The sequence below is a fragment of the Cornus florida genome, unplaced genomic scaffold (genome assembly GCF_030987335.1).
Source record: "Cornus florida cultivar Cherokee Brave unplaced genomic scaffold, ASM3098733v1 CherokeeBrave_3.0.0_Hap2_Chr03, whole genome shotgun sequence".
Lineage (NCBI taxonomy): Eukaryota > Viridiplantae > Streptophyta > Magnoliopsida > Cornales > Cornaceae > Cornus > Cornus florida.
The window spans coordinates 13,971,878-13,990,808 of NW_026775573.1; the positions used below are offsets into that span (position 1 = coordinate 13,971,878).

At 34.4% G+C, this 18,931-nt stretch overlaps 1 protein-coding gene across 1 annotated transcript; it reads right to left on the reverse strand.

The window, feature by feature from the left end:
• Positions 1-4,594: 4,594 nt before the first annotated feature.
• On the reverse strand, positions 4,595-7,020 carry LOC132299580 (pentatricopeptide repeat-containing protein At5g48910-like). The gene has a single exon (XM_059796297.1). The coding sequence runs from the start codon at positions 6,906-6,908 to the stop codon at positions 4,902-4,904; it is 2,007 nt and encodes a 668-aa protein (XP_059652280.1). The 5' UTR covers positions 6,909-7,020; the 3' UTR covers positions 4,595-4,901.
• Between the last annotated feature and the right edge of the window lie 11,911 nt (positions 7,021-18,931).

Below are 18,931 nucleotides of genomic sequence, written 5' to 3' on the forward strand. Positions count from 1 at the left end.
AAATTAAATTCTCATTTTGTCCTTTTGAAAACTAGGGGTATTACAGTTATCATCTTCCAAATTAGTTGATTCATACATTAAACTTTTGTTGATTAGGTGGAAAAGATTAAACCTTACATGAATTGGCATTGTTAGAAAATATTACACATGTGACTGGATTAAAATTGTGAATCAGTAAATAAAAAGAATTCGAAGAGTTAGGGAATTTTTCAACTTCGACATTCTCTTCCGTAGAAATATAATTCGAGATTCAAATTTTAATTTTCTTTTTTGAAAATTAAGACATATGAAAATAAGGGGCTTCTACATGTAAAAGTTGTGAAAAATGTGGACTAGTTAGTAGGTGGGGATGAATTCTAGTAATTTGTTTCAACTCGAAACATACACAAAGACGAGGATAAAAAATAAAAAAAAAAAGTTGTTTGTTCTTAAAAAGCTAGTAAGACAAGTTTTGTGTCTTCAAACAGAGTATAGTTTATTGAAATTGAAAATTGATCCAAAAACAACTTCTATACAAAATTTCCATTGTTCTCATTTTTGAGCATTCAGAAAATGATGGAAACAGAACTCAAACCAAAAGAGAAACTTTTCAGAGTGAAATTAATTGGATCCTATATTTTAATAGAGCTTAATAAAATAAAATAAAATAAAATATTTGTCTTGTTCAGAAAAAGCAATTCAGAGAAGTTTTCCGTGTAATCAAATACTCAAGTTTATTACAGAAAAATTTAACCAAAAAAAGCATAAAAACAGAAAGTGAAAATGATGGTAACAGAATTAGACCAAAAGGGTAACTTTTGAAAGGACAGAAATTAACTGACTCCAATATTTTAATAGAGCTTTTATGTAACATTGCAAGAAGGTCATTTTCTTAAAATATTTAATTAGATTAATGACACTATTTTACTGTCACCAACCAATCATCACATTGGCTGACATTAGTTGAAAAAAACTTTGGGTTCAAAGTGGCACTTCAATTGAACCCTAAAATGGAAACATATAATCAATCTTTTGGAATAAAAAAATCCCTAAGAACTTAACATCATTTTCATCCATTCAATACATTTTAAACCTTAAAGCATCTCCACCAGTATGTTAAAATATTTTTTTTGTGTAAAATATGCATTATCACGTATGATATGTAATATATATATTTTTTAATCTCCAACAGTCTGTTAAGACATTATTACATCACCAATGTGTAAAAATGTTGTGTATTTTACACAGTCGCATTAACATATTTTCTTTCTCCTCCCTCTTTTTCATTGCATTAACAAATCAACCCTATATTAAGTAAGTTTGTAAAAATTATGTAGACACATACAGTTGGAGCTGCCCTAACCCTTTATTCTTATTTGGCATCCACTTCTTTTTATAGACAAGGACATTAACCCTCCTTCCAATGAAGTCAACACATTGTGATTACTCCACTATACATTTGTGCTCTCTTAGTGCCCACAATCATCTTATTATCCTCCTAATCATGATTAATCCAATAAATAATTATCCTATAAATACTCTTCCTTAATGCCCAACCTTCACTATCATTATCAAATAACTCAGAGAAGGAAATAAGGTACTTCAAGAGCTTCTCTCATTAGTTCATTTCAATTCAAATTTCATGCAATATATATATATATATATATATATATATATATATATATATATATATAACACTTTAGTACTTTTAACTACTCATTATTCAATTATTGTTTCTAAATGTACAGATTAATTGATCATGACAAAGCCAAAGTTAGTCCTAATCCTGCTCCTCGTTGCCTCGGCCTTCTTGTGCCTTACAACTGATGGCAGGAGGTCTGTTTTGGAGGAAAAGAAGAAGGACAATACAGAAACTCTTGTAACAAACTCGCAGCCATCTGGTCATGGAGTTAACAATGGTGCAACTGATGTTAAGCCAACTGATAATCCCGGGAAGTCTGGTACGAATGAAAATTCAGTGCCAACAGATGGTACCACCGTTAACAATAACAACAACGGCGACACTGAAAAGATTGACAATTCTGGGAATTATAGTAACTCGGGTTCAACCACTGACAACCACCATATTTATCCAGATGATCGCCGCCCTCCCCATTGAACTGCAGTATGAAAATCTATATAGCACCATATATGTGTCATCATAAAGATGGTGTTAATAATAATAATAACGTGGAACTGATGTGATGCAAGTTTGTTATCCAAGGGGAACATGTTATACTATGCATCTAACTAGAATCAAATCAGCATCACTACTGGTTTGGTGTTGTTCCATTCTGTCTTGTGGTATTGCGTGTGTATGGCCTGTAGGCCTAGAGTGCTTGTTTTTAAAACCATATGGAAATAAAAAAAGACTATGCCTGATACAGTTTGGTGTTTTAAATTACATAGTTTCATGACTTGACATGGGAAACATATATAGTAATTAATGTTTTAAAAAAAATTAAACTACTAGTATCCAGAGCACAGTAGAGGGACTATATAGCTAGATTCCATGGAAGCACTTTGTTCCAGTTAGAGAAAGCACCGGATGATAGCTTTGCAGGTTCGGAAGGGGTTTTTTTTGAAACATATCTCTATCTATAGGGAAAACCAGTTTTGCAACTGCTTATATATAACAAAATTATCAATCTTCCCTTGAACTCAGTCAATATTGGTTGAAATAGCAACAGGTTGAGTACATTCAGGTTTCAATAAACAAGTTGTGTTTTCTTTGTCACGAAGATGATTGTGTTAGTAGATTTTAGCAATTGTAGTTTGTGATTGATCTTTATTTTGCTTACTATTATTGTATAAAATTAACAACACATCAAAAGTTATAGCCTGATAACAAAGAAATATTAGAAAATTTAGATCACATCAAAAGTTAAGGATGAATGCTCCATAATAGAAAGAGTTGGTGATGATGAATCAAGAACTTAAACTGTATTCTATGTGCTAAAGCATTATGAAATCTTATTTCAGGATTCTCAACATGTACTAGACATTCTAAAAGTAATTTGTGGAAGTTTGATCTCAGTCAAACTAAGCAGGGCATGAGTAGAGTTGAGTTCAAGAGTCGTCAACATTTATGCTGAGATTGAGGAGTAGTGCAAAGAGAATTGAAGGATTCTCTAGAATGGGTAGGAGTATTTTGTAGAGATTTGTAACCTGAAAGATTTCTAGAAGATTAGAGAGTTAGGTAGAGTTTGTAAATATGTTTAGGTGGAGAGTTCTGGAGCCTAAATTGTAGTCATCAATTTTAATGTATTCTAGCCGTTCATTGAGAACGAGAATGCCTACATAGAGTGAGAGTTTTGTTTGTAAGAACAAGTGAAGTGAGTGTGTGAGCAACGCCTTAGTTTGAGTGGCAACAACATTTTAACTCAGTTCATTGCTTTTGCAGCACATGGGAATGTATCTGTTTATAAACAGATTGAAAAGAGCTAACTTGTGCCTTGAATTTTGTCAGAACCCTATTTTACCAAGTTGCGAAATTGCATAATGTATGCACTCATCGATTTCAACGGGTCTGTTTTCAGTTCATAAAATATTAAGAAAAGACATTACTAAAAAAAATCCAATCAAGGATTTACAATTCTGCACAACAGGCTTGGAACATAGTTGCAGCTCAAGCAGTTCAAAAGCTGATAAAGGATGTAACTGATTCCAATTCCAAACTCATTCGACAACGTGCTCCTATAAAATCCACCAATAGCATGTAGCCTAGTAAACCACTTGTGTTTTAATAATATCACGTCTTTCAACAAATAGTCTTTGTTAAGTTTGATCTATCTTTCATTTAGGAAAAAAAAAGTTTGATCTTTCTTTCTTCTAGTATTATATAAAATTACCTCCACACCAAAAGCTAGAGCCTAATAATAAATAATATTATAAAATTTAGATTACAAACAATATTATAAAATTTTGGACATTGTTGCAACATAAAATTTGCATATGGATTCTCTATGTACTAGACATTCTAAAAATGCTAATCATGTAATTTGTTGAAAGTTGACCTCAGTTAGCTGCATTGAACTACAAGTCTCCTTATGCCCAACCACTTTCAATGTCTTCAACCCCATTACACTGCCACCAACTGTGCTAAGCATTATATTGTGCAATGTTGCTGGGAATAGTGGAATAGTTTGCTTGATTTGGTACAGGCTTACGAGGATCACAATCTCTACAAAATTAGATTGTCTTACTTGTATCCAAGAACACTAAGTAAAGTACCAAGCTAGGTTAGAAAGTTATCTGTTGTTTCTGGGTATTTCCATATACCACATTGAATCGTTGGATATGCTAGGTATAGTTCATGGGGCATGCTCCTACCTTGCATATACGGTGATTCAACTAGTCATAAAACTAGTGTTGACACCAAATACATTTGATGGAGTTCATATTGAAACTGGACCAGATAATTGACTATGTTTCAAAGGGTAGTATGCTCATGAGGTCTTTTCTCTACCAATTCGATCTCTAGCACTAAGAGTTGACCACACAAGCCAACTCCCAAGCCAAAGAGGCCATAAGAGGACCTTATGAGGTCTTTGATATGAAGGGTTGGATAAAAATACATTAAGGGAATGGTTCGACATTTTAGACATTCATTTCCCAAAGCAAAGTAAAAATGTTACTAAGGAAAGATTTTTGTATCTCACAGCCGAGCAGTTCCAAATGTACCAGTATATGGTGCAACATTCAAGTGGCAGTGATAAGGTTGTTCTGAAAAAACTACTCAAGTAACTCAACATATAAATTACAAATCTGATGTTTATATTTGGCAATCTCCTTCCTGTAATTTGATCTGATCTGTTTTAGACTCTAATATATATATTGTACAGAACCGAAACACATGATATAATATTTTTTCCTAAGATCAGAGGAGCATATTGCTTCTGTCAGTTCTGCAATCCCTTATATTACCAGAAATCCTTGCACGAACAAGTTCCATCCTTAAAGTGATGATAGCGTATGCGATCTCTCACAATTATCTCCCGGTTATATACTCGTGAAATGAGCTTAGTGGCAGAGTGGCAGTCCTCACATACCCTTAGATTCTTAACAATGCGGATGGTTGTTCCTGGCATTGTGTTGAGAAGCCCAAAGGCAATGGCAAGCTTTTCACTATGGTGCCCAAGTGCAGTTTCCTTTTCCTCCTCATCTATGCCAAACAGAACTTGAGAGGTATTTGGTGAATAACCCTCCATTTGCAGCTTCTCAATGACCCTTTTCAACATCAAGTAGATTTCTTTTGCTTGTGGGTGTGAGCCATCGCCTATTTTGAATTCATGGATGGTTCCATCCAATTCAATCATGCTACCTCCTGCAGTCGTTTTAATCCCTCTTTCCTTCATTGATTTTCTCAAACTCGCAACATCATCCCATCTCCTCGCCTTGGCATAGATGTTTGATAACAATGCGTAACGCCCACTATTTTGTGGCTCCAATTTGAGCAAGATCTTCCCCACTTTCTCACCCAAAACTACATTTCCATGTTTCCTACAAGCACCTAAAAGTGCTCCCCATACTGCAGGATTGGGTTGCATTGGCATAGAACTAATCAGTTCCTCTGCTTCAGTTAGAAGCCCTGCCCTGCCTAGCAGGTCCACCACACAGCCATAGTGCTCGACGGTAGGCTCAACCCCATACACTTGCTCCATAGAATTCAAATACTTTAGACCCTTGTCAACCAAACCAGCATGAGCACAAGCATTTAGGATACCCACAAAAGTGATATCATTGGGCTTTATCTTCTCCCCCTGCATCTTCAAGAAAAGCTCAAGTGCATCCTCTGCGCAGCCATGCATAGCAAGTCCCCCTATCATGGCATTCCAAGAGAACACTTCTTTCTGTTTCATCTTCTCGAAAACTCTCCATGCCAAGTCCAGACGCCCGCATTTGGCATACATATCAACCAAGGAAGTCCCTAACACTGCGTCTATTGGAATGAAATTCCTTTCCATATAAGTATGTATCCATCTACCCTGATCAAGGGCTCCCACATTAGCACACGCGGCTAGCAAACTCGAAAGAACATATTTTCTTGGCCTAACCTTTTCTCTCTGCATTTCATGGAAAATTTCCAACGCCTCCTTGAAATACCCTCCTTTGTTATAACCATCAACAATTGCACTCCAAGATATATCATCCTTCTCGGGCATTTTATCGAAAACCTTTCTTGCCTCCTCAAGCATCCCACATCTAGCGAAACCAGTGATCATTACATTCCAAGTGCCAACATTCCTCTTTAACATACCATCAAACAACTCTTTAGCAGCTTCAACATCTCCACATTTCATGTACCCATCAATCATAGCATTCCAACACACAACATCAGATTCCTCACCCTCATCATTGAGCATACTCAGTGCCTCTGTGAGGCGCCCAAACGACGCATACATCTGAATTCCTGCACTTTTTATGTGCCCGTCTCCTCCAAGTCCATGTTTCACCACATGAGCATGGATTTGCACTGCTTCTTCAACAGCTCGCGCCGCGGTGCAAGCCTTGAACAGTGTAGGGTATGTGTACTTGTTAGGCCTAGAATTCACAACCACCATCTCATAATAAAAAGAGATGGCCTTACATGGCTCATTGTTTTCAAGACATCCTTTGATCACAGAATTGCATACAAAAACATTTGGTTTCAGCACTTGGTCAAAGACTTTAATGGAACAGTCCAATGTGCCAAAATGAGGATTTGCATAGCACTTCACTAAGGACCCTGCAATGAAATGGTCTTGGAAGTGTCCAGTCCTCAGAATCAAATCATGGGCTTGCTTGAGATGTTGAAGTGAAGTACTGCATTTGGTGTTCAAGAGATTCAAGATTATTTTCTGGGAGAGCTTGGAGGTTGGTGAGTTCTCTATTAAGTGGTCTTTTGGTGTGAGATGATAAGGTAGGGGTGTGGTGGTGGTTGTGCTCATCTTTTCTCCCGGTCAGTTTTTGGCTAAGACAATAGATAGATAGATAGATATATACACCATTACATAGAGGAACATGATATTGGTAAGTTGGCAACTCGTGATTTAATGGGTTTTGTTTTGGCCAAAGGCATTTTCATGTAATCTTCTCATTATCTATATAGTTGCTTAATTTTTCAAAAAAATAAAAATAATAATAAAAGAGGTGGAATTTGGATATTAGCGTATCTAGTATTGTTTAGAATGAAATAACTGTTACTTATTTAATTCAAATTGCTAATAGATATTGTTTTATTAGTTACAAAATAATATATATATATATAAATGAAATACTATTGAACAGCAGTTTTTAGGACCCTCTTTTGTTGCAATATAAACTTTGACATTATTTATGCAAATTGTAGACGTAATCAATTGCTAACATAAGAAGTAAAAGGGTAAAAACCCACTTCATTTTCCCTTCATTTATATTTCTCTTTAAAATAAAAATGTAGTCTATCGGACAACATAAAAACATACCCGTCCTGATTAATTAGATTTCACACATTGAACCTCAAAATCTAGAGTGCGAGTATGTATGCAAAAGGAATGAGTCTTTAAGTTGGCCAATACTATATAACTTTGCAACAAGAGGAAGACAGTGAACACGTGAAACTTGAACCAGACATAGTATTCGATTATATTAAGATTTTCAGCTCACATTTTTTATCACTCTTGTTATCGGTTTCGGACCTATAGGTAATGGATACAAATACCAAGAATCTACACCCAAGGCATGATAAGCATTAATGTCATTACTCTGCTAATCCAATCAAAGTTTTTTCTAATACACAAATGGGGTGGTTAATCTGTTGGGATTCATATGCCCTAACATAGCAAATTCCTCTCTGGATTAATGTGACATAAGTTCATGACGTTTCTGAAATATTTATACTTTATACAATTGGTGAATTCAATGTATTATGTTCATTATAGAATTGATAGTGTCCATTTGATTACAAGAGATATTTATATATGTATGTGATGGCGATCAATACATGAATATAAATAATAATCATAAATGGTTCATAGTCGGTAATTATGGATGAACTCATAATTAATTAAGATTTGAATTGGATTCGCGTTAGGTTGAGATAGATTGCGAGAGTCGTCGTATGCAATTGCTCCCTTTCACCGTCATGGCATTTGACTCTTAAGCATGAGAAAAGTATAGACTCTTTTATTAATTAATAATTACTTTGATTTGTTCGGCGGATTCTTCGGGATCCTTAGACCGACACTTTGGGTAGTTATGTAATTAATAGTTAGAGGGTTATATTTTCAATATTTGCATCATTGCTACTTGTATTTATTTTGTATTGACTATGGTTGATCACAAAGTAAATTCGAAGGCCTTCGTGTGTTTTTAGACAAAATGATTTATTATATATTTATTTATTTAAATTATTATTTTTGTCAAACAAATGTTTTATTGTGATCGAGTCAAAAATAATCAAAGGTACCAAAATAAATATATTAATTAAGTAGTCAGCTTGATGGCTTTATTTATCCGATAGCTAATTATGCATAGAGGGGTCAAAGTGCAATATTGACTTAGAGGTTATTTATTATTTAATTGAAATTCAATTAATTTCTTTTAGTGGAGTAGAAATTAATTTATGAATTAATTGAATTTGGGTCTATGGACCGGGCCAATTATTAATTCATTGTAGCTAATAAAATAATAGGCCCAATGGATTTTCACTCATAGCCCAACTTGATATTGGAATCATATTAAATTTGAGACATGTGAATTAGAGATTGAGAATGATTTGTTATTTCCTTTTCTTTATCTTTATGTTGCCTATAAATATACATGGTCTATGTATATTGTAGGGGTGATTTTTAGTAGAAGGAAAAAGGAATATATTTTCTCTTTCTAGAAAATTAGGGTTTATGTTCTCATCTAATGGAGGCTCCTACAAGCCTAATTTTCCAAGGTCATTCATGGAGGTTTATGAGTGATTCCTAAAGGCAAAACAATTACCAAGAAGATGGAGATCCAAGGAGAAAGCATCTTGCTAAGGGATCTACAATAAGTGAGAACATTCACTTTAGAGAAAAGATTTAAATATTTACTCAGACCTTTGATGTAAATATTCAATCTGTTACTTGAATGATATATCATATTTTATTTTTGCATAAAACTTGTCTCTATGTGATGAATCAAGATCTATGAATCAAAATCCCTCAAAAAAATTTTAAAACTTGCACGTTTCCCAACAGTGGTATCAGAGTATGGTTTGATTCATTACTAGAGATCATGTTTTTATCAAAATCATCATCATGGATCCAAATTATATATATATTGATGTATGTTGATGTATGATTTAATATATTAATACATGATGATGTATGTATAATTGTGAATGGATGATGATGAATGTTTGGGCCATGGATGAAGCTTATAGGTTATTGGAATGTAATTTTATCTTTGGATGAATGTAATTAAGGCTTTGATTTATCCGTTTGAAAGTTCAATGATATAATTTAATTTTTTCTATTGTATTTCAAATTGTAAATTTATTAAAAGCCATGTAATCTTCATCAAAGGATGCTATGAAGCTTCAAGAAGGTCCAAGAGGGTTTAATTAGGCTTCAGTAATTTTCTGGAATTTTTTCGAAATTTTTCGGGAATTTTTTGGGCTTAATTATAATTTCTGGAATTTTTAAAATTATTTTCTGGAATTCCGGCAATTTCCCGGCAACCGGAATACTGCTGCCGGCTAGGGTATTGCTGGAGAAGGTGGGCGAGGGATCTGGTACGGCGCAGTCTACATGCGTCCGCACCAGCCACCTTTAGATCATATCATGTGGCTGAAGAAGATCCAGTGCGGCGCACCATCAGGCCGCTTCATGCACCAGCGAATAAGAGAGCGCGTGTACTTCACGCGCTGATCATTATAGCACCAATCAGGCGTGTGCATCGCATAGCCACATCCCACACGCGCGCGGGCGCGCGTCAGAGCGGGTGGGCGTGCGTGCAGGCGCTTGTCACGCGCCTGCTGACCTCCCCAGCGCGTGCAGGAGTGTGGGGACTCTTTGCACACTCCCCAAGCACGTGTCAGCGCGTGGGGATGTGTTGCAGCTCCTCCAGGCGCGTGCCAGTGCATGCAGGGTCTTCCGGGCGCATTCCAAGCGCTGTTTTGTTTCTCCAGATGCATACCAGCTACCTACAGGTGTTTACAAGTCGTTGGAGGACGCCCGTACAATACTTAGAGTAATTAAATGTTAAAAGCTGAATCCATTGGCCATTTAAATTGCTTCTGTCTATTATTTATTTATTTATGTGATGCATGGAATAGATAATTGTTGATTAATTATTATTCATGCATTGGATCCATGATATTTAATTAAATGACTTGATTTATATTAATTAAATTATAAAAATTAATTGGATTTGATTACTAATTAATTTGAGGCCACTTATTGGGAAACGAAAAATTATTTTTGTAAATTATTTTTAAAGTGTGCTTCAAATTAAACATTAGTGAATCATTTAAATGTTCAAATATTTTCTAAATTTAATTGGATTAAAATCAAGACGTTTTGCATGCATTATATCATGTAAATGAATAAATTCAAAACCCTAATTATTAATGATTAAAAATTGAGTGGGAGCGGGGATTTTTATACATTGCCCCATGGCCTTCATTATTAAAATAATTGTAATTAGATTTTAAAAAATAAGGCCCCACGCATGATTTGAAGAGTCTTAATATTACAAGAATGGTTGTCTCATGAAAATAAAAATATTAAATGTTCATTGTAATTAGATCTTTAAAAATAAGGCCCTACGCATAATTTAAAGAGTCTAGATTATAATGACAAGATATTTAATGTTTTATTTTTCGTTAGAGCATTAATAACGTTATACACTCAATCTAAAATTAATAGTGTTAATTCTCCAACGGAGTGGTCTACACTAGGTGATTTTAGAAAGGCTAAACATAATCGGGAATCATTTCATATAGATAGACAAAGCATTGTTTTAAGAGATATGGAGATGATGGGATTTGTCTGCCAATAGCAATAATGAACTTCACCAACCGAATAAGTTATTGGCGTATTGGTTATCTGATTTTTCATGCAGTGGTTAAGGGACCCACATATTATTATTTTAATGGAAGTGCTCACCTAATAGCAAATGAATCTCAACAATGGTAATAATGAACTCCTCCAACAGGATAAGTTATTGACGTATTGATTGTGTGATTTATTATTCTATGGAATTGAGGGACCCGCATTAATTAAATAGGATTGTTTACCGATAATGATAATGATCTCTTATTCTATTGAGATTTATTATATTATGTGGTTAACAAACTCATTTTAATTTTAAATATGCATAATAGTATTAATAATTCGCCTTGCATATTGTATGAATGCATTTATATTCAGATTAATTATGTCTAATCAATGTTATCTGCTTGTTAACATATTCAATGTATGTGGACCTCTTTTATAATGACTAGAAAAGGAACTTAGATATTTTATTCACAACGTAAGGGTACAAAATGTATTTAATACTCCTATACCTAATTCCTTTATTTTAAGATACTTAATGAGATGTTTTAGTGAGATTAGATAGGGCGTATGCCTAAGTACTGTATCAAATTTAAATACCATTAAGATAGCCTGAGGAACTCCAGTTTGATATCGGATTTTTAAAAATGATTGTTTATTATTTAAAAATTGAACTGGAGGTCAATAGGGCTGACTTGAATGGTAAGTTTCAAATTGACATGATTATTGCCTTATTACCAAATTCGTTCGGCTCTTTGAGAGTAGACTAAATAAGGAATCAGTTTGAGTTCACACTCGCTGATATTATTATAGAATTGGTAACAGATGAAGGGATAATCAAAAGTATGGGCGTTCCTATCAATCTAACCTAGTCTATACCATCTTCTTCTAGGTCCAAGTGGACGGGCAAAGTAAAGAAGAATGATGATAATAGGACTAGGCTAGCACAAAACATGGGTATCCAAAAGGTTAAAGGGAATAAGGCAGTGAATGTTGAGGGCGAAGGAAATTGTTTCTTTTGCCGCTAACTAAAACACTAAAAGACGAACTGTCTAAGTAATGACGTGGCATAGGAAAATATATATTTAATCATTGAGCCATGTTATGTGGTTGCATCTATTAATTCCTGATGGATAGATTCTGGAGCCACTAAACATTTTTGCAATTCGTTACAAGGATTTCAGGAATCCAGAAGCTTCGATGATATGGAATATATTTGTACTTGACCTGATGTCAAGGTTGTAGCTAAGTCAATGGGAGTATTTGTAATACCCCTAATTTCAAAAGGGATAAAAATGGAATTTAAATTTTATTTTTGTGCATATTAAATTGATTTTGTATCTATATGCTTATGTGTCCAATTGTTTGTTTATTTTAATTCATTGTGTTTTTTTAATTGTTTGTTTATTTTAATTAAGGGTGTAATTCTTTATTTGTTGGTTTATTTTAGTTAATTATTTTATTTATTTTATGTGTTTTAAGTGATTCGTTGTTTGCTTATTTCATTTAATTAATGGGTTTTATTAAATTAATTATTTATTAAGTATTTAATTTTTGAACGGGGTAATTATGTAATTCCCATTAACTAGGGTTTTAGATACGTTCTAGTTAGGGTTTTTGGAGCCGTCTCGTAAGCGTCTGATATGTATCTAAACTGGGTTACTTTGTGGGCCGACGAAGTTAGGGCTCTGTGGATTAGGGTTTTAATCTTGCAATTATAAATACCTCAGTATATGTTAAACCTAGGGTTACATGTTGTCGTAACTTTTACACGGAAAAGTCTACCAAATAGAGAGAGTTACAGAGGGAGTTTTGGTGAGAACAGAGCAGTTTGCGAGAATTTCGACTGGGGTTCCAAGGTTTAACCAAGGAGAAGGAAGGAGCAGAGGTTCTAGGAGGTTAGACAAGTTTCAGTGGATGTCGGAAAAACTGAGACCAACGGCAACAAGGGTTTGTTTGCAAACCTATTCAGGCAAGTTCTATCTTCCTCTTTCCCTTTGAGCCGTGTTCTGTGCACCTAGATATGCTCTAGGGTTTTAAGGAAATTAACAACTAAATCATTCATGTATGTTATACATCAAATTAATCATATGTATGCTTTGAATTATTTCTGTGATGATTTCTGCAATATCTGTTACAGTGCATGCAAGTTGGTTCAGTTTTATGTCCTTTAAGCATGAGGGTTCTTGTTGTAGTTTTTGTCTCTGTTTTTTTTTATTGCAACTACTGTAAACTAAGTATGGAAAGACTACGGGAGTTATGTAAATCTCATAGGAAGGTTGCTATTTCTGTTTTAGATCTCTGTTGCATTTTGCTTCGTTGTAATCCATGCATGAGGTTTCAGTTTTTGCACAAGTTTACTTCTGTTCATTGATTTAAATTGCTATAATCAAACCTTGGGGATGCTATCAGGAGGGTGTTAGATCCTTTAGATCAGTTTAAGAAACAAGCAGAGGGGTAGGAATTGATCGGAGAAGGAGCAGATTGACGGAAACGGAGCAGGGATGAACTGGAGGCTCTCAAGAGGGAGAGAGCCGGCTCTAGGAAGTCAAGAGCCGGCTCCCCTTCAGCAAGAGCCGGCTCCTAGGGGATTGGAGCCGGCTCCAATAGGGGAAGAGCCGGCTCTTCCATTCCAAGAGCCGGCTCCAATTTGTTTTTACATCCAGAAAGTGGTTTTAGGGCTCTGTTTGGTGTTTTGAGCACTGTTTGAGCTTCTGAGTGATGCTAATGAACTGTAGGGACTTAACAGAGGATCTAAGTAGTTAATTTTAAGTGTTATTAAACTTAATGTTGCATGGTTTAAGTCTTTAAGACAAAGGATGAAGCAGTGTAAAAATATACCACGGTGTATGCTACTAACAGAGAAAGGAACTAAATGGCTTGATTATATTTTAGAAATTTAATAAGACTTCACGGGGGATCAAATAGTTAATTTTTGGGTGTTATTAAGACCCTAAATTAATTTAAGGTTAATTCTAAATTAACGGATCAAACTGTATAACACTTATGTACAATTGTATACGGTTGGTGGATGGATGAAGTTTTAAATGCTTAAGCTTATTTTTAGGCATTCCAGTGGGATGTAATATATTTATAAAATGGTCTTAAATATATTATGGGGTCATTGATGTGTTAGATGTAATCTATGCAGGCTCTGGATGTTAGTTGTTGATTTATTAAATCATCCCCTGCAACTATATGGTTAATTGTTTGGATTTAAATTGCTGAAACATTTAAAAATCTTCTATAATTAATTGGATATTGGTTTTGGATTTTAAATTGCTGTACTATCATTCGTAGTCTGTAATTTACATGGTTTTGGTTTTAAGTTGTTGAAATACTAAATACTATACTGCAACAATGTGGATGGTTGGTTTTGGATTATAAATTACATGCTTATTATTTATGCCTTGTAATTTACCTGGAATTATGTATTGGAACATAATTGCTGAATTCTTATACTTAATTTGGTCAATTATTTGGAATCATATATTGGATTATAATTGCTGAATTCTTATATTAAATTTGACCAATTATTTGGAATTATGTATTGGATTTTAATTGCTGAATTCTCACATTAAAATTCTGTCAATTATCTGGGTTTGGTTTTGCATTGTAAATTACTTGCTTATCATTTGAATGTTGTAATTTACATGGATATGGAGGATGGTATGCACCGGTATGAGACGGTGGCATACTAGGTATGGTTTAGCTCGAAATGCTAATTCCTACCTTATGGATTTTAATTGGTGAACAGTATGACTGGTTCTATCAATTATATGGACTTTGTGGATTGTATGCACCGGTATGGGACGGTGGCATACTAGGGACAGACTGATTTAAATACTCAGTCCTACCTATTTTGGAATAAGGGAACGGGTTGTTAAATAAATCCTCTTTATATATATATAAGTCGGTACGGTTGAATACGCCGAATGACTTATTGGATTTCTTGTGAATGGTTAGGAACGGAGTTTAGATATATATGTTTATGGTACCACGAGTTGAGCTTGAGTCTCAAACTTGTTGGTTAGGGTGCGTATATGTAGTGGATGTGTAGCTGGTTATAGTAGGTTGGGTGTACCCTGTTAGGTCTAGGTACTCATGCCCACCTTTGGGTGCGTATTCGCATGTTGCCTTCTATTCAGGTTGAGATCCCTACTGTAGTTCAGTGAATGTCCCATAGTGTGGATATATATATGTATGGACTAGATAGATATTGTGAGGTATCTATGGTGTATCTGCGTATCGGGTCACTGTATGGACTGCAGTTAGATTAGAACTTGCTAGTGGGCCTGACCCACCCTTTTATTATTTTTTTCAGGTGTTCGTCAGTTCTGGGCTGTAGAGCTTGATCGTGCTGAGCAGATACAGTTATTCACTCTACTGACGGCGTAGGATTTTATTTCATGTTAAGACTTGGGTTTTGTTCCAGTCTTTTAAGTACCATTGGATATTTTAGGGGTCCACTAGATGGATTCCCGAGTTGTATAAATTGGAGAACGATTTCCATTCGTGGTGGATCAGTTGTATCAAAATAGTTTTAATTATCAATGAAATTATTTATTCTGATGTTTTCAATTATTGGATTATCATTCTAGGTTTTTTTCGGCAAAATTTTATTCATTCTTGTTTTCTATATTGTATTCTGTGTTCATTAAATTGCTAATTGTTTTGATATCCTCGGGTAATCGGGCGTGGGCCTGGCCAACCCGCATCCGGAAATCCGGGGGTATCACAGTATTACATATGAAATTAGAGAGTATGAGGATATTTGTATTAAAGAACTATCTTTATGTACAGAAGTTAGACGCTATCTAATTCTTGTTTCACTTGTGATTTATAAAAACTGGATTGTTATTTTGTAAAACTGGTTTTATAAAATTGAATAGATATGTGATTGCTTCTGGTGCATTGAAAGATGGTTAATGTACTATAATCACAAACTCTTAGGATTTGCCGGATGTAGAAACTAATGTTGAATCTTCTAGATTGAATGTTAAAAGAAAAATTATTATTCCAGACTCATTGTATTTTTAGTGTCTATTATTGGGTTGTAATCAATCAAAATGAGATTCAAAGATTGGTCAAAGAAGGTTTATTACCTAGTGAGGCAGAGGAGCCTAATCCAAACTTGTGAATCCTGTTTTGAAGGATAGATAACTCTAAAGGCTTAATCAGCCAGATGAAATAGACATAAAGGACAATTGGAGTCGGTACACACAGACACGTGTGGTCTTATGAACATCCAAGCAAGATTACTCACGTTTTGGATAAATTTATCTGATGCAACACAAGTCTTAAATTTTTGGTATATTCCAAAAGTGTCAAGACTGACGTGGAGTACAGATTAGGTAAACTTATCAAAACACTTCGATTTGATCGTGGATATGAGTATTTCTTGGGATAGTGCAAAGACTATATAGTCAATGAAGGTATTGTGTACCAGTTTTTCGCAATTGACGCTCAATAGATTAAGGTGTCAAATAGAAATAACAGAATTTCCGCTTAACATGGTTAGATCTATGAACTGTTATGCTACATTATCTCTTTCATTTAAGAGTTTAGCGTTAATGATATCGATGCATATTATGAATTGCATTCCATCTTAGTCTATCTCAAGGTTACCGTTTGAGCTATATTTTTGACTAAATCTTAGTTTAAATCACATGCACATATGGGGTAGTCTTGCACATGTGCGCTTGATATGGACAAGTAAGTTGGAAACAGATCATACGCATGATAAATTTGATAGCTACTCTAAAAGTCACTAGGACAGATTATTTTATGATCTCAATGATAAAAGTTGATTGTTTTCACTTACTGTTTATCTATAGGAGAATCATATTATGAATCACATACCTAGTAGCATAGTGTTAGAGAATATGGTATGAGTACCAGATATACCACATATGAATACACTTATTATAGAGATTGAGAATAATATATGAATTCCCTATTGATGCGTCAGCATCTTCTAGTACATAGATTCCTGCATCGGTACATTGAGGTAGTGGGAGGATTATTATCTAATTCGATAGAATCATGTTTTTAGGTGAGACCATTATGGACATCCCTGTTAAACATGAGTTGGACTCAGTATGCTACACGAAAGCGTGAAACGATATGGATACAGATCGTTTTGGCGAGTTACTATGAAATCAAAGTTGGAATCTATGTATTCTAATAAATTCTGGGATCTTGTAGAACTTTCTAGTAGGGTGATACCTATGGAAGACAAGTTAATCTACAAAAAGATACCAGAAGATTTCTTAGTAAATAAATCATGAGTGTACAAGGGAATGTCATAATTTTTCTGATTATATATATATATATATATATATATATATTGATGACATCCTACTCATTTAGAATGATGTGGAAGTTTTGTCATCAATAAAGAGGTAGTTGTTCAATTACTTTTAAATGAAGGATTTTCAAGATATAAGCTATATTCCTAGGATCAAGCTTTTGCAAAATCAGGTTAAAAGGAAAATAGGCTTATCTTAATAATCCTACATTGATAAAGTTTTGACCAGGTTTGGTATGCATAACTCAAAGAATGAGTTCTTGTTTTATTGATATGGATTGCTTTCTCTAGTAAGTAGTTTTCCAAGACTATCAGAGGAGATTGAGCAAATGAGACTGGAACTGTATGCTTTGGCACATGTAAGTCTCATATATGCCATGGTCTATACCAAATAGGACATCCACTATATTGTAGGGATAGTCAGAAGATATCAGTCTAATCCTGGACTTGATAACTGGTCTGTTGTGAAAAATATCATTAAGTACCTAAGGAGAACCAATGATATCATACTCATTTGTGAATGTGATGATATGGTCCTAGTCATGTATGCTAGTTCTGATTTTCAATCAGAAGTAGATACTATGAGGTTCATGACTTAGTGTATGTTCACTGAATGGAAGGGAAATCAGTTAGTAGATTGTTAAGCAGATTTCAACTACTGACTTAAACCTGCAGGTGGAGTATACTACAGCCTTAAAGGCGGCAATGGAAGCCTTTTTGGTTTGATCTCACTGATTTAGAGGTTGTGGAGCATACTACCCTACCTATCGAGCTATATTGTGATAATAGTGCATGAGTAGTCTAAACCAATGACCCAAGGTTCCATAGAGGAATAAGATACACTGAGAGGAAGCATCATGTTCTACATGATATTGTCCGGCAAGAAAATGTACTCGTGGCTGGAGTATTGCATTGGAACACAACTTTGTTGATCTATTAACAAATGTGTCATTGATCAATAATTTTGATCGTCATCTGGATAACATTGGAGTTAGATGCAATTTGAATTGGCTATGAGGGCAAGTGGGAGCTGTTGGGATTTATATACCCTAGCATAACAAATTCCTCTCTGGATTAATGTGACATAAGTTCCTGACATTTCTAAAATATTTATGCTTTATACAATTGGTGAATTCAATGTATTATGTTCATTATAGAATTGATAGTGTCCACTTGATTATAAGAGATATTTATATATGTATATGATGGCGATCAATACATGAATATAAATAGTAATCATAAATGGTTCATAGTCAGTAATTATGGATGGACTTATAATTAGTTAAGATTTGAACTGAATTCACGTTAGGTTGAAATAGATTGCGAGAGTCGTCGTATGCAATTGCTCCCTTTCACCGTCATGGCATTTGACTCTTAAGTATGAGAAAAGTATAGACACTTTTATTAATTAATAATTACTTTGATTTGTTCGGCGAATTCTTCGGGATCCTTAGACCGACACTTTGGGTAGTTATGTAATTAATAGTTAGAGGGTTATATTTTCAATATTTGCATCATTGCTACTTGTATTTATTTTGTATTGATTATGGTTGATCACAAAGTAAATTCGAAGGCCTTCGTGTGCTTTTAGACAAAATGATTTATTATATATTTATTTATTTAAATTATTATTTTTGTCAAACAAATGTTT

Bases quoted from the DNA above. Each gene is read 5' to 3' on its own strand.
- LOC132299580 (XM_059796297.1), bottom strand. From the start codon at position 6,908: ATGAGCACAACCACCACCACACCCCTACCTTATCATCTCACACCAAAA.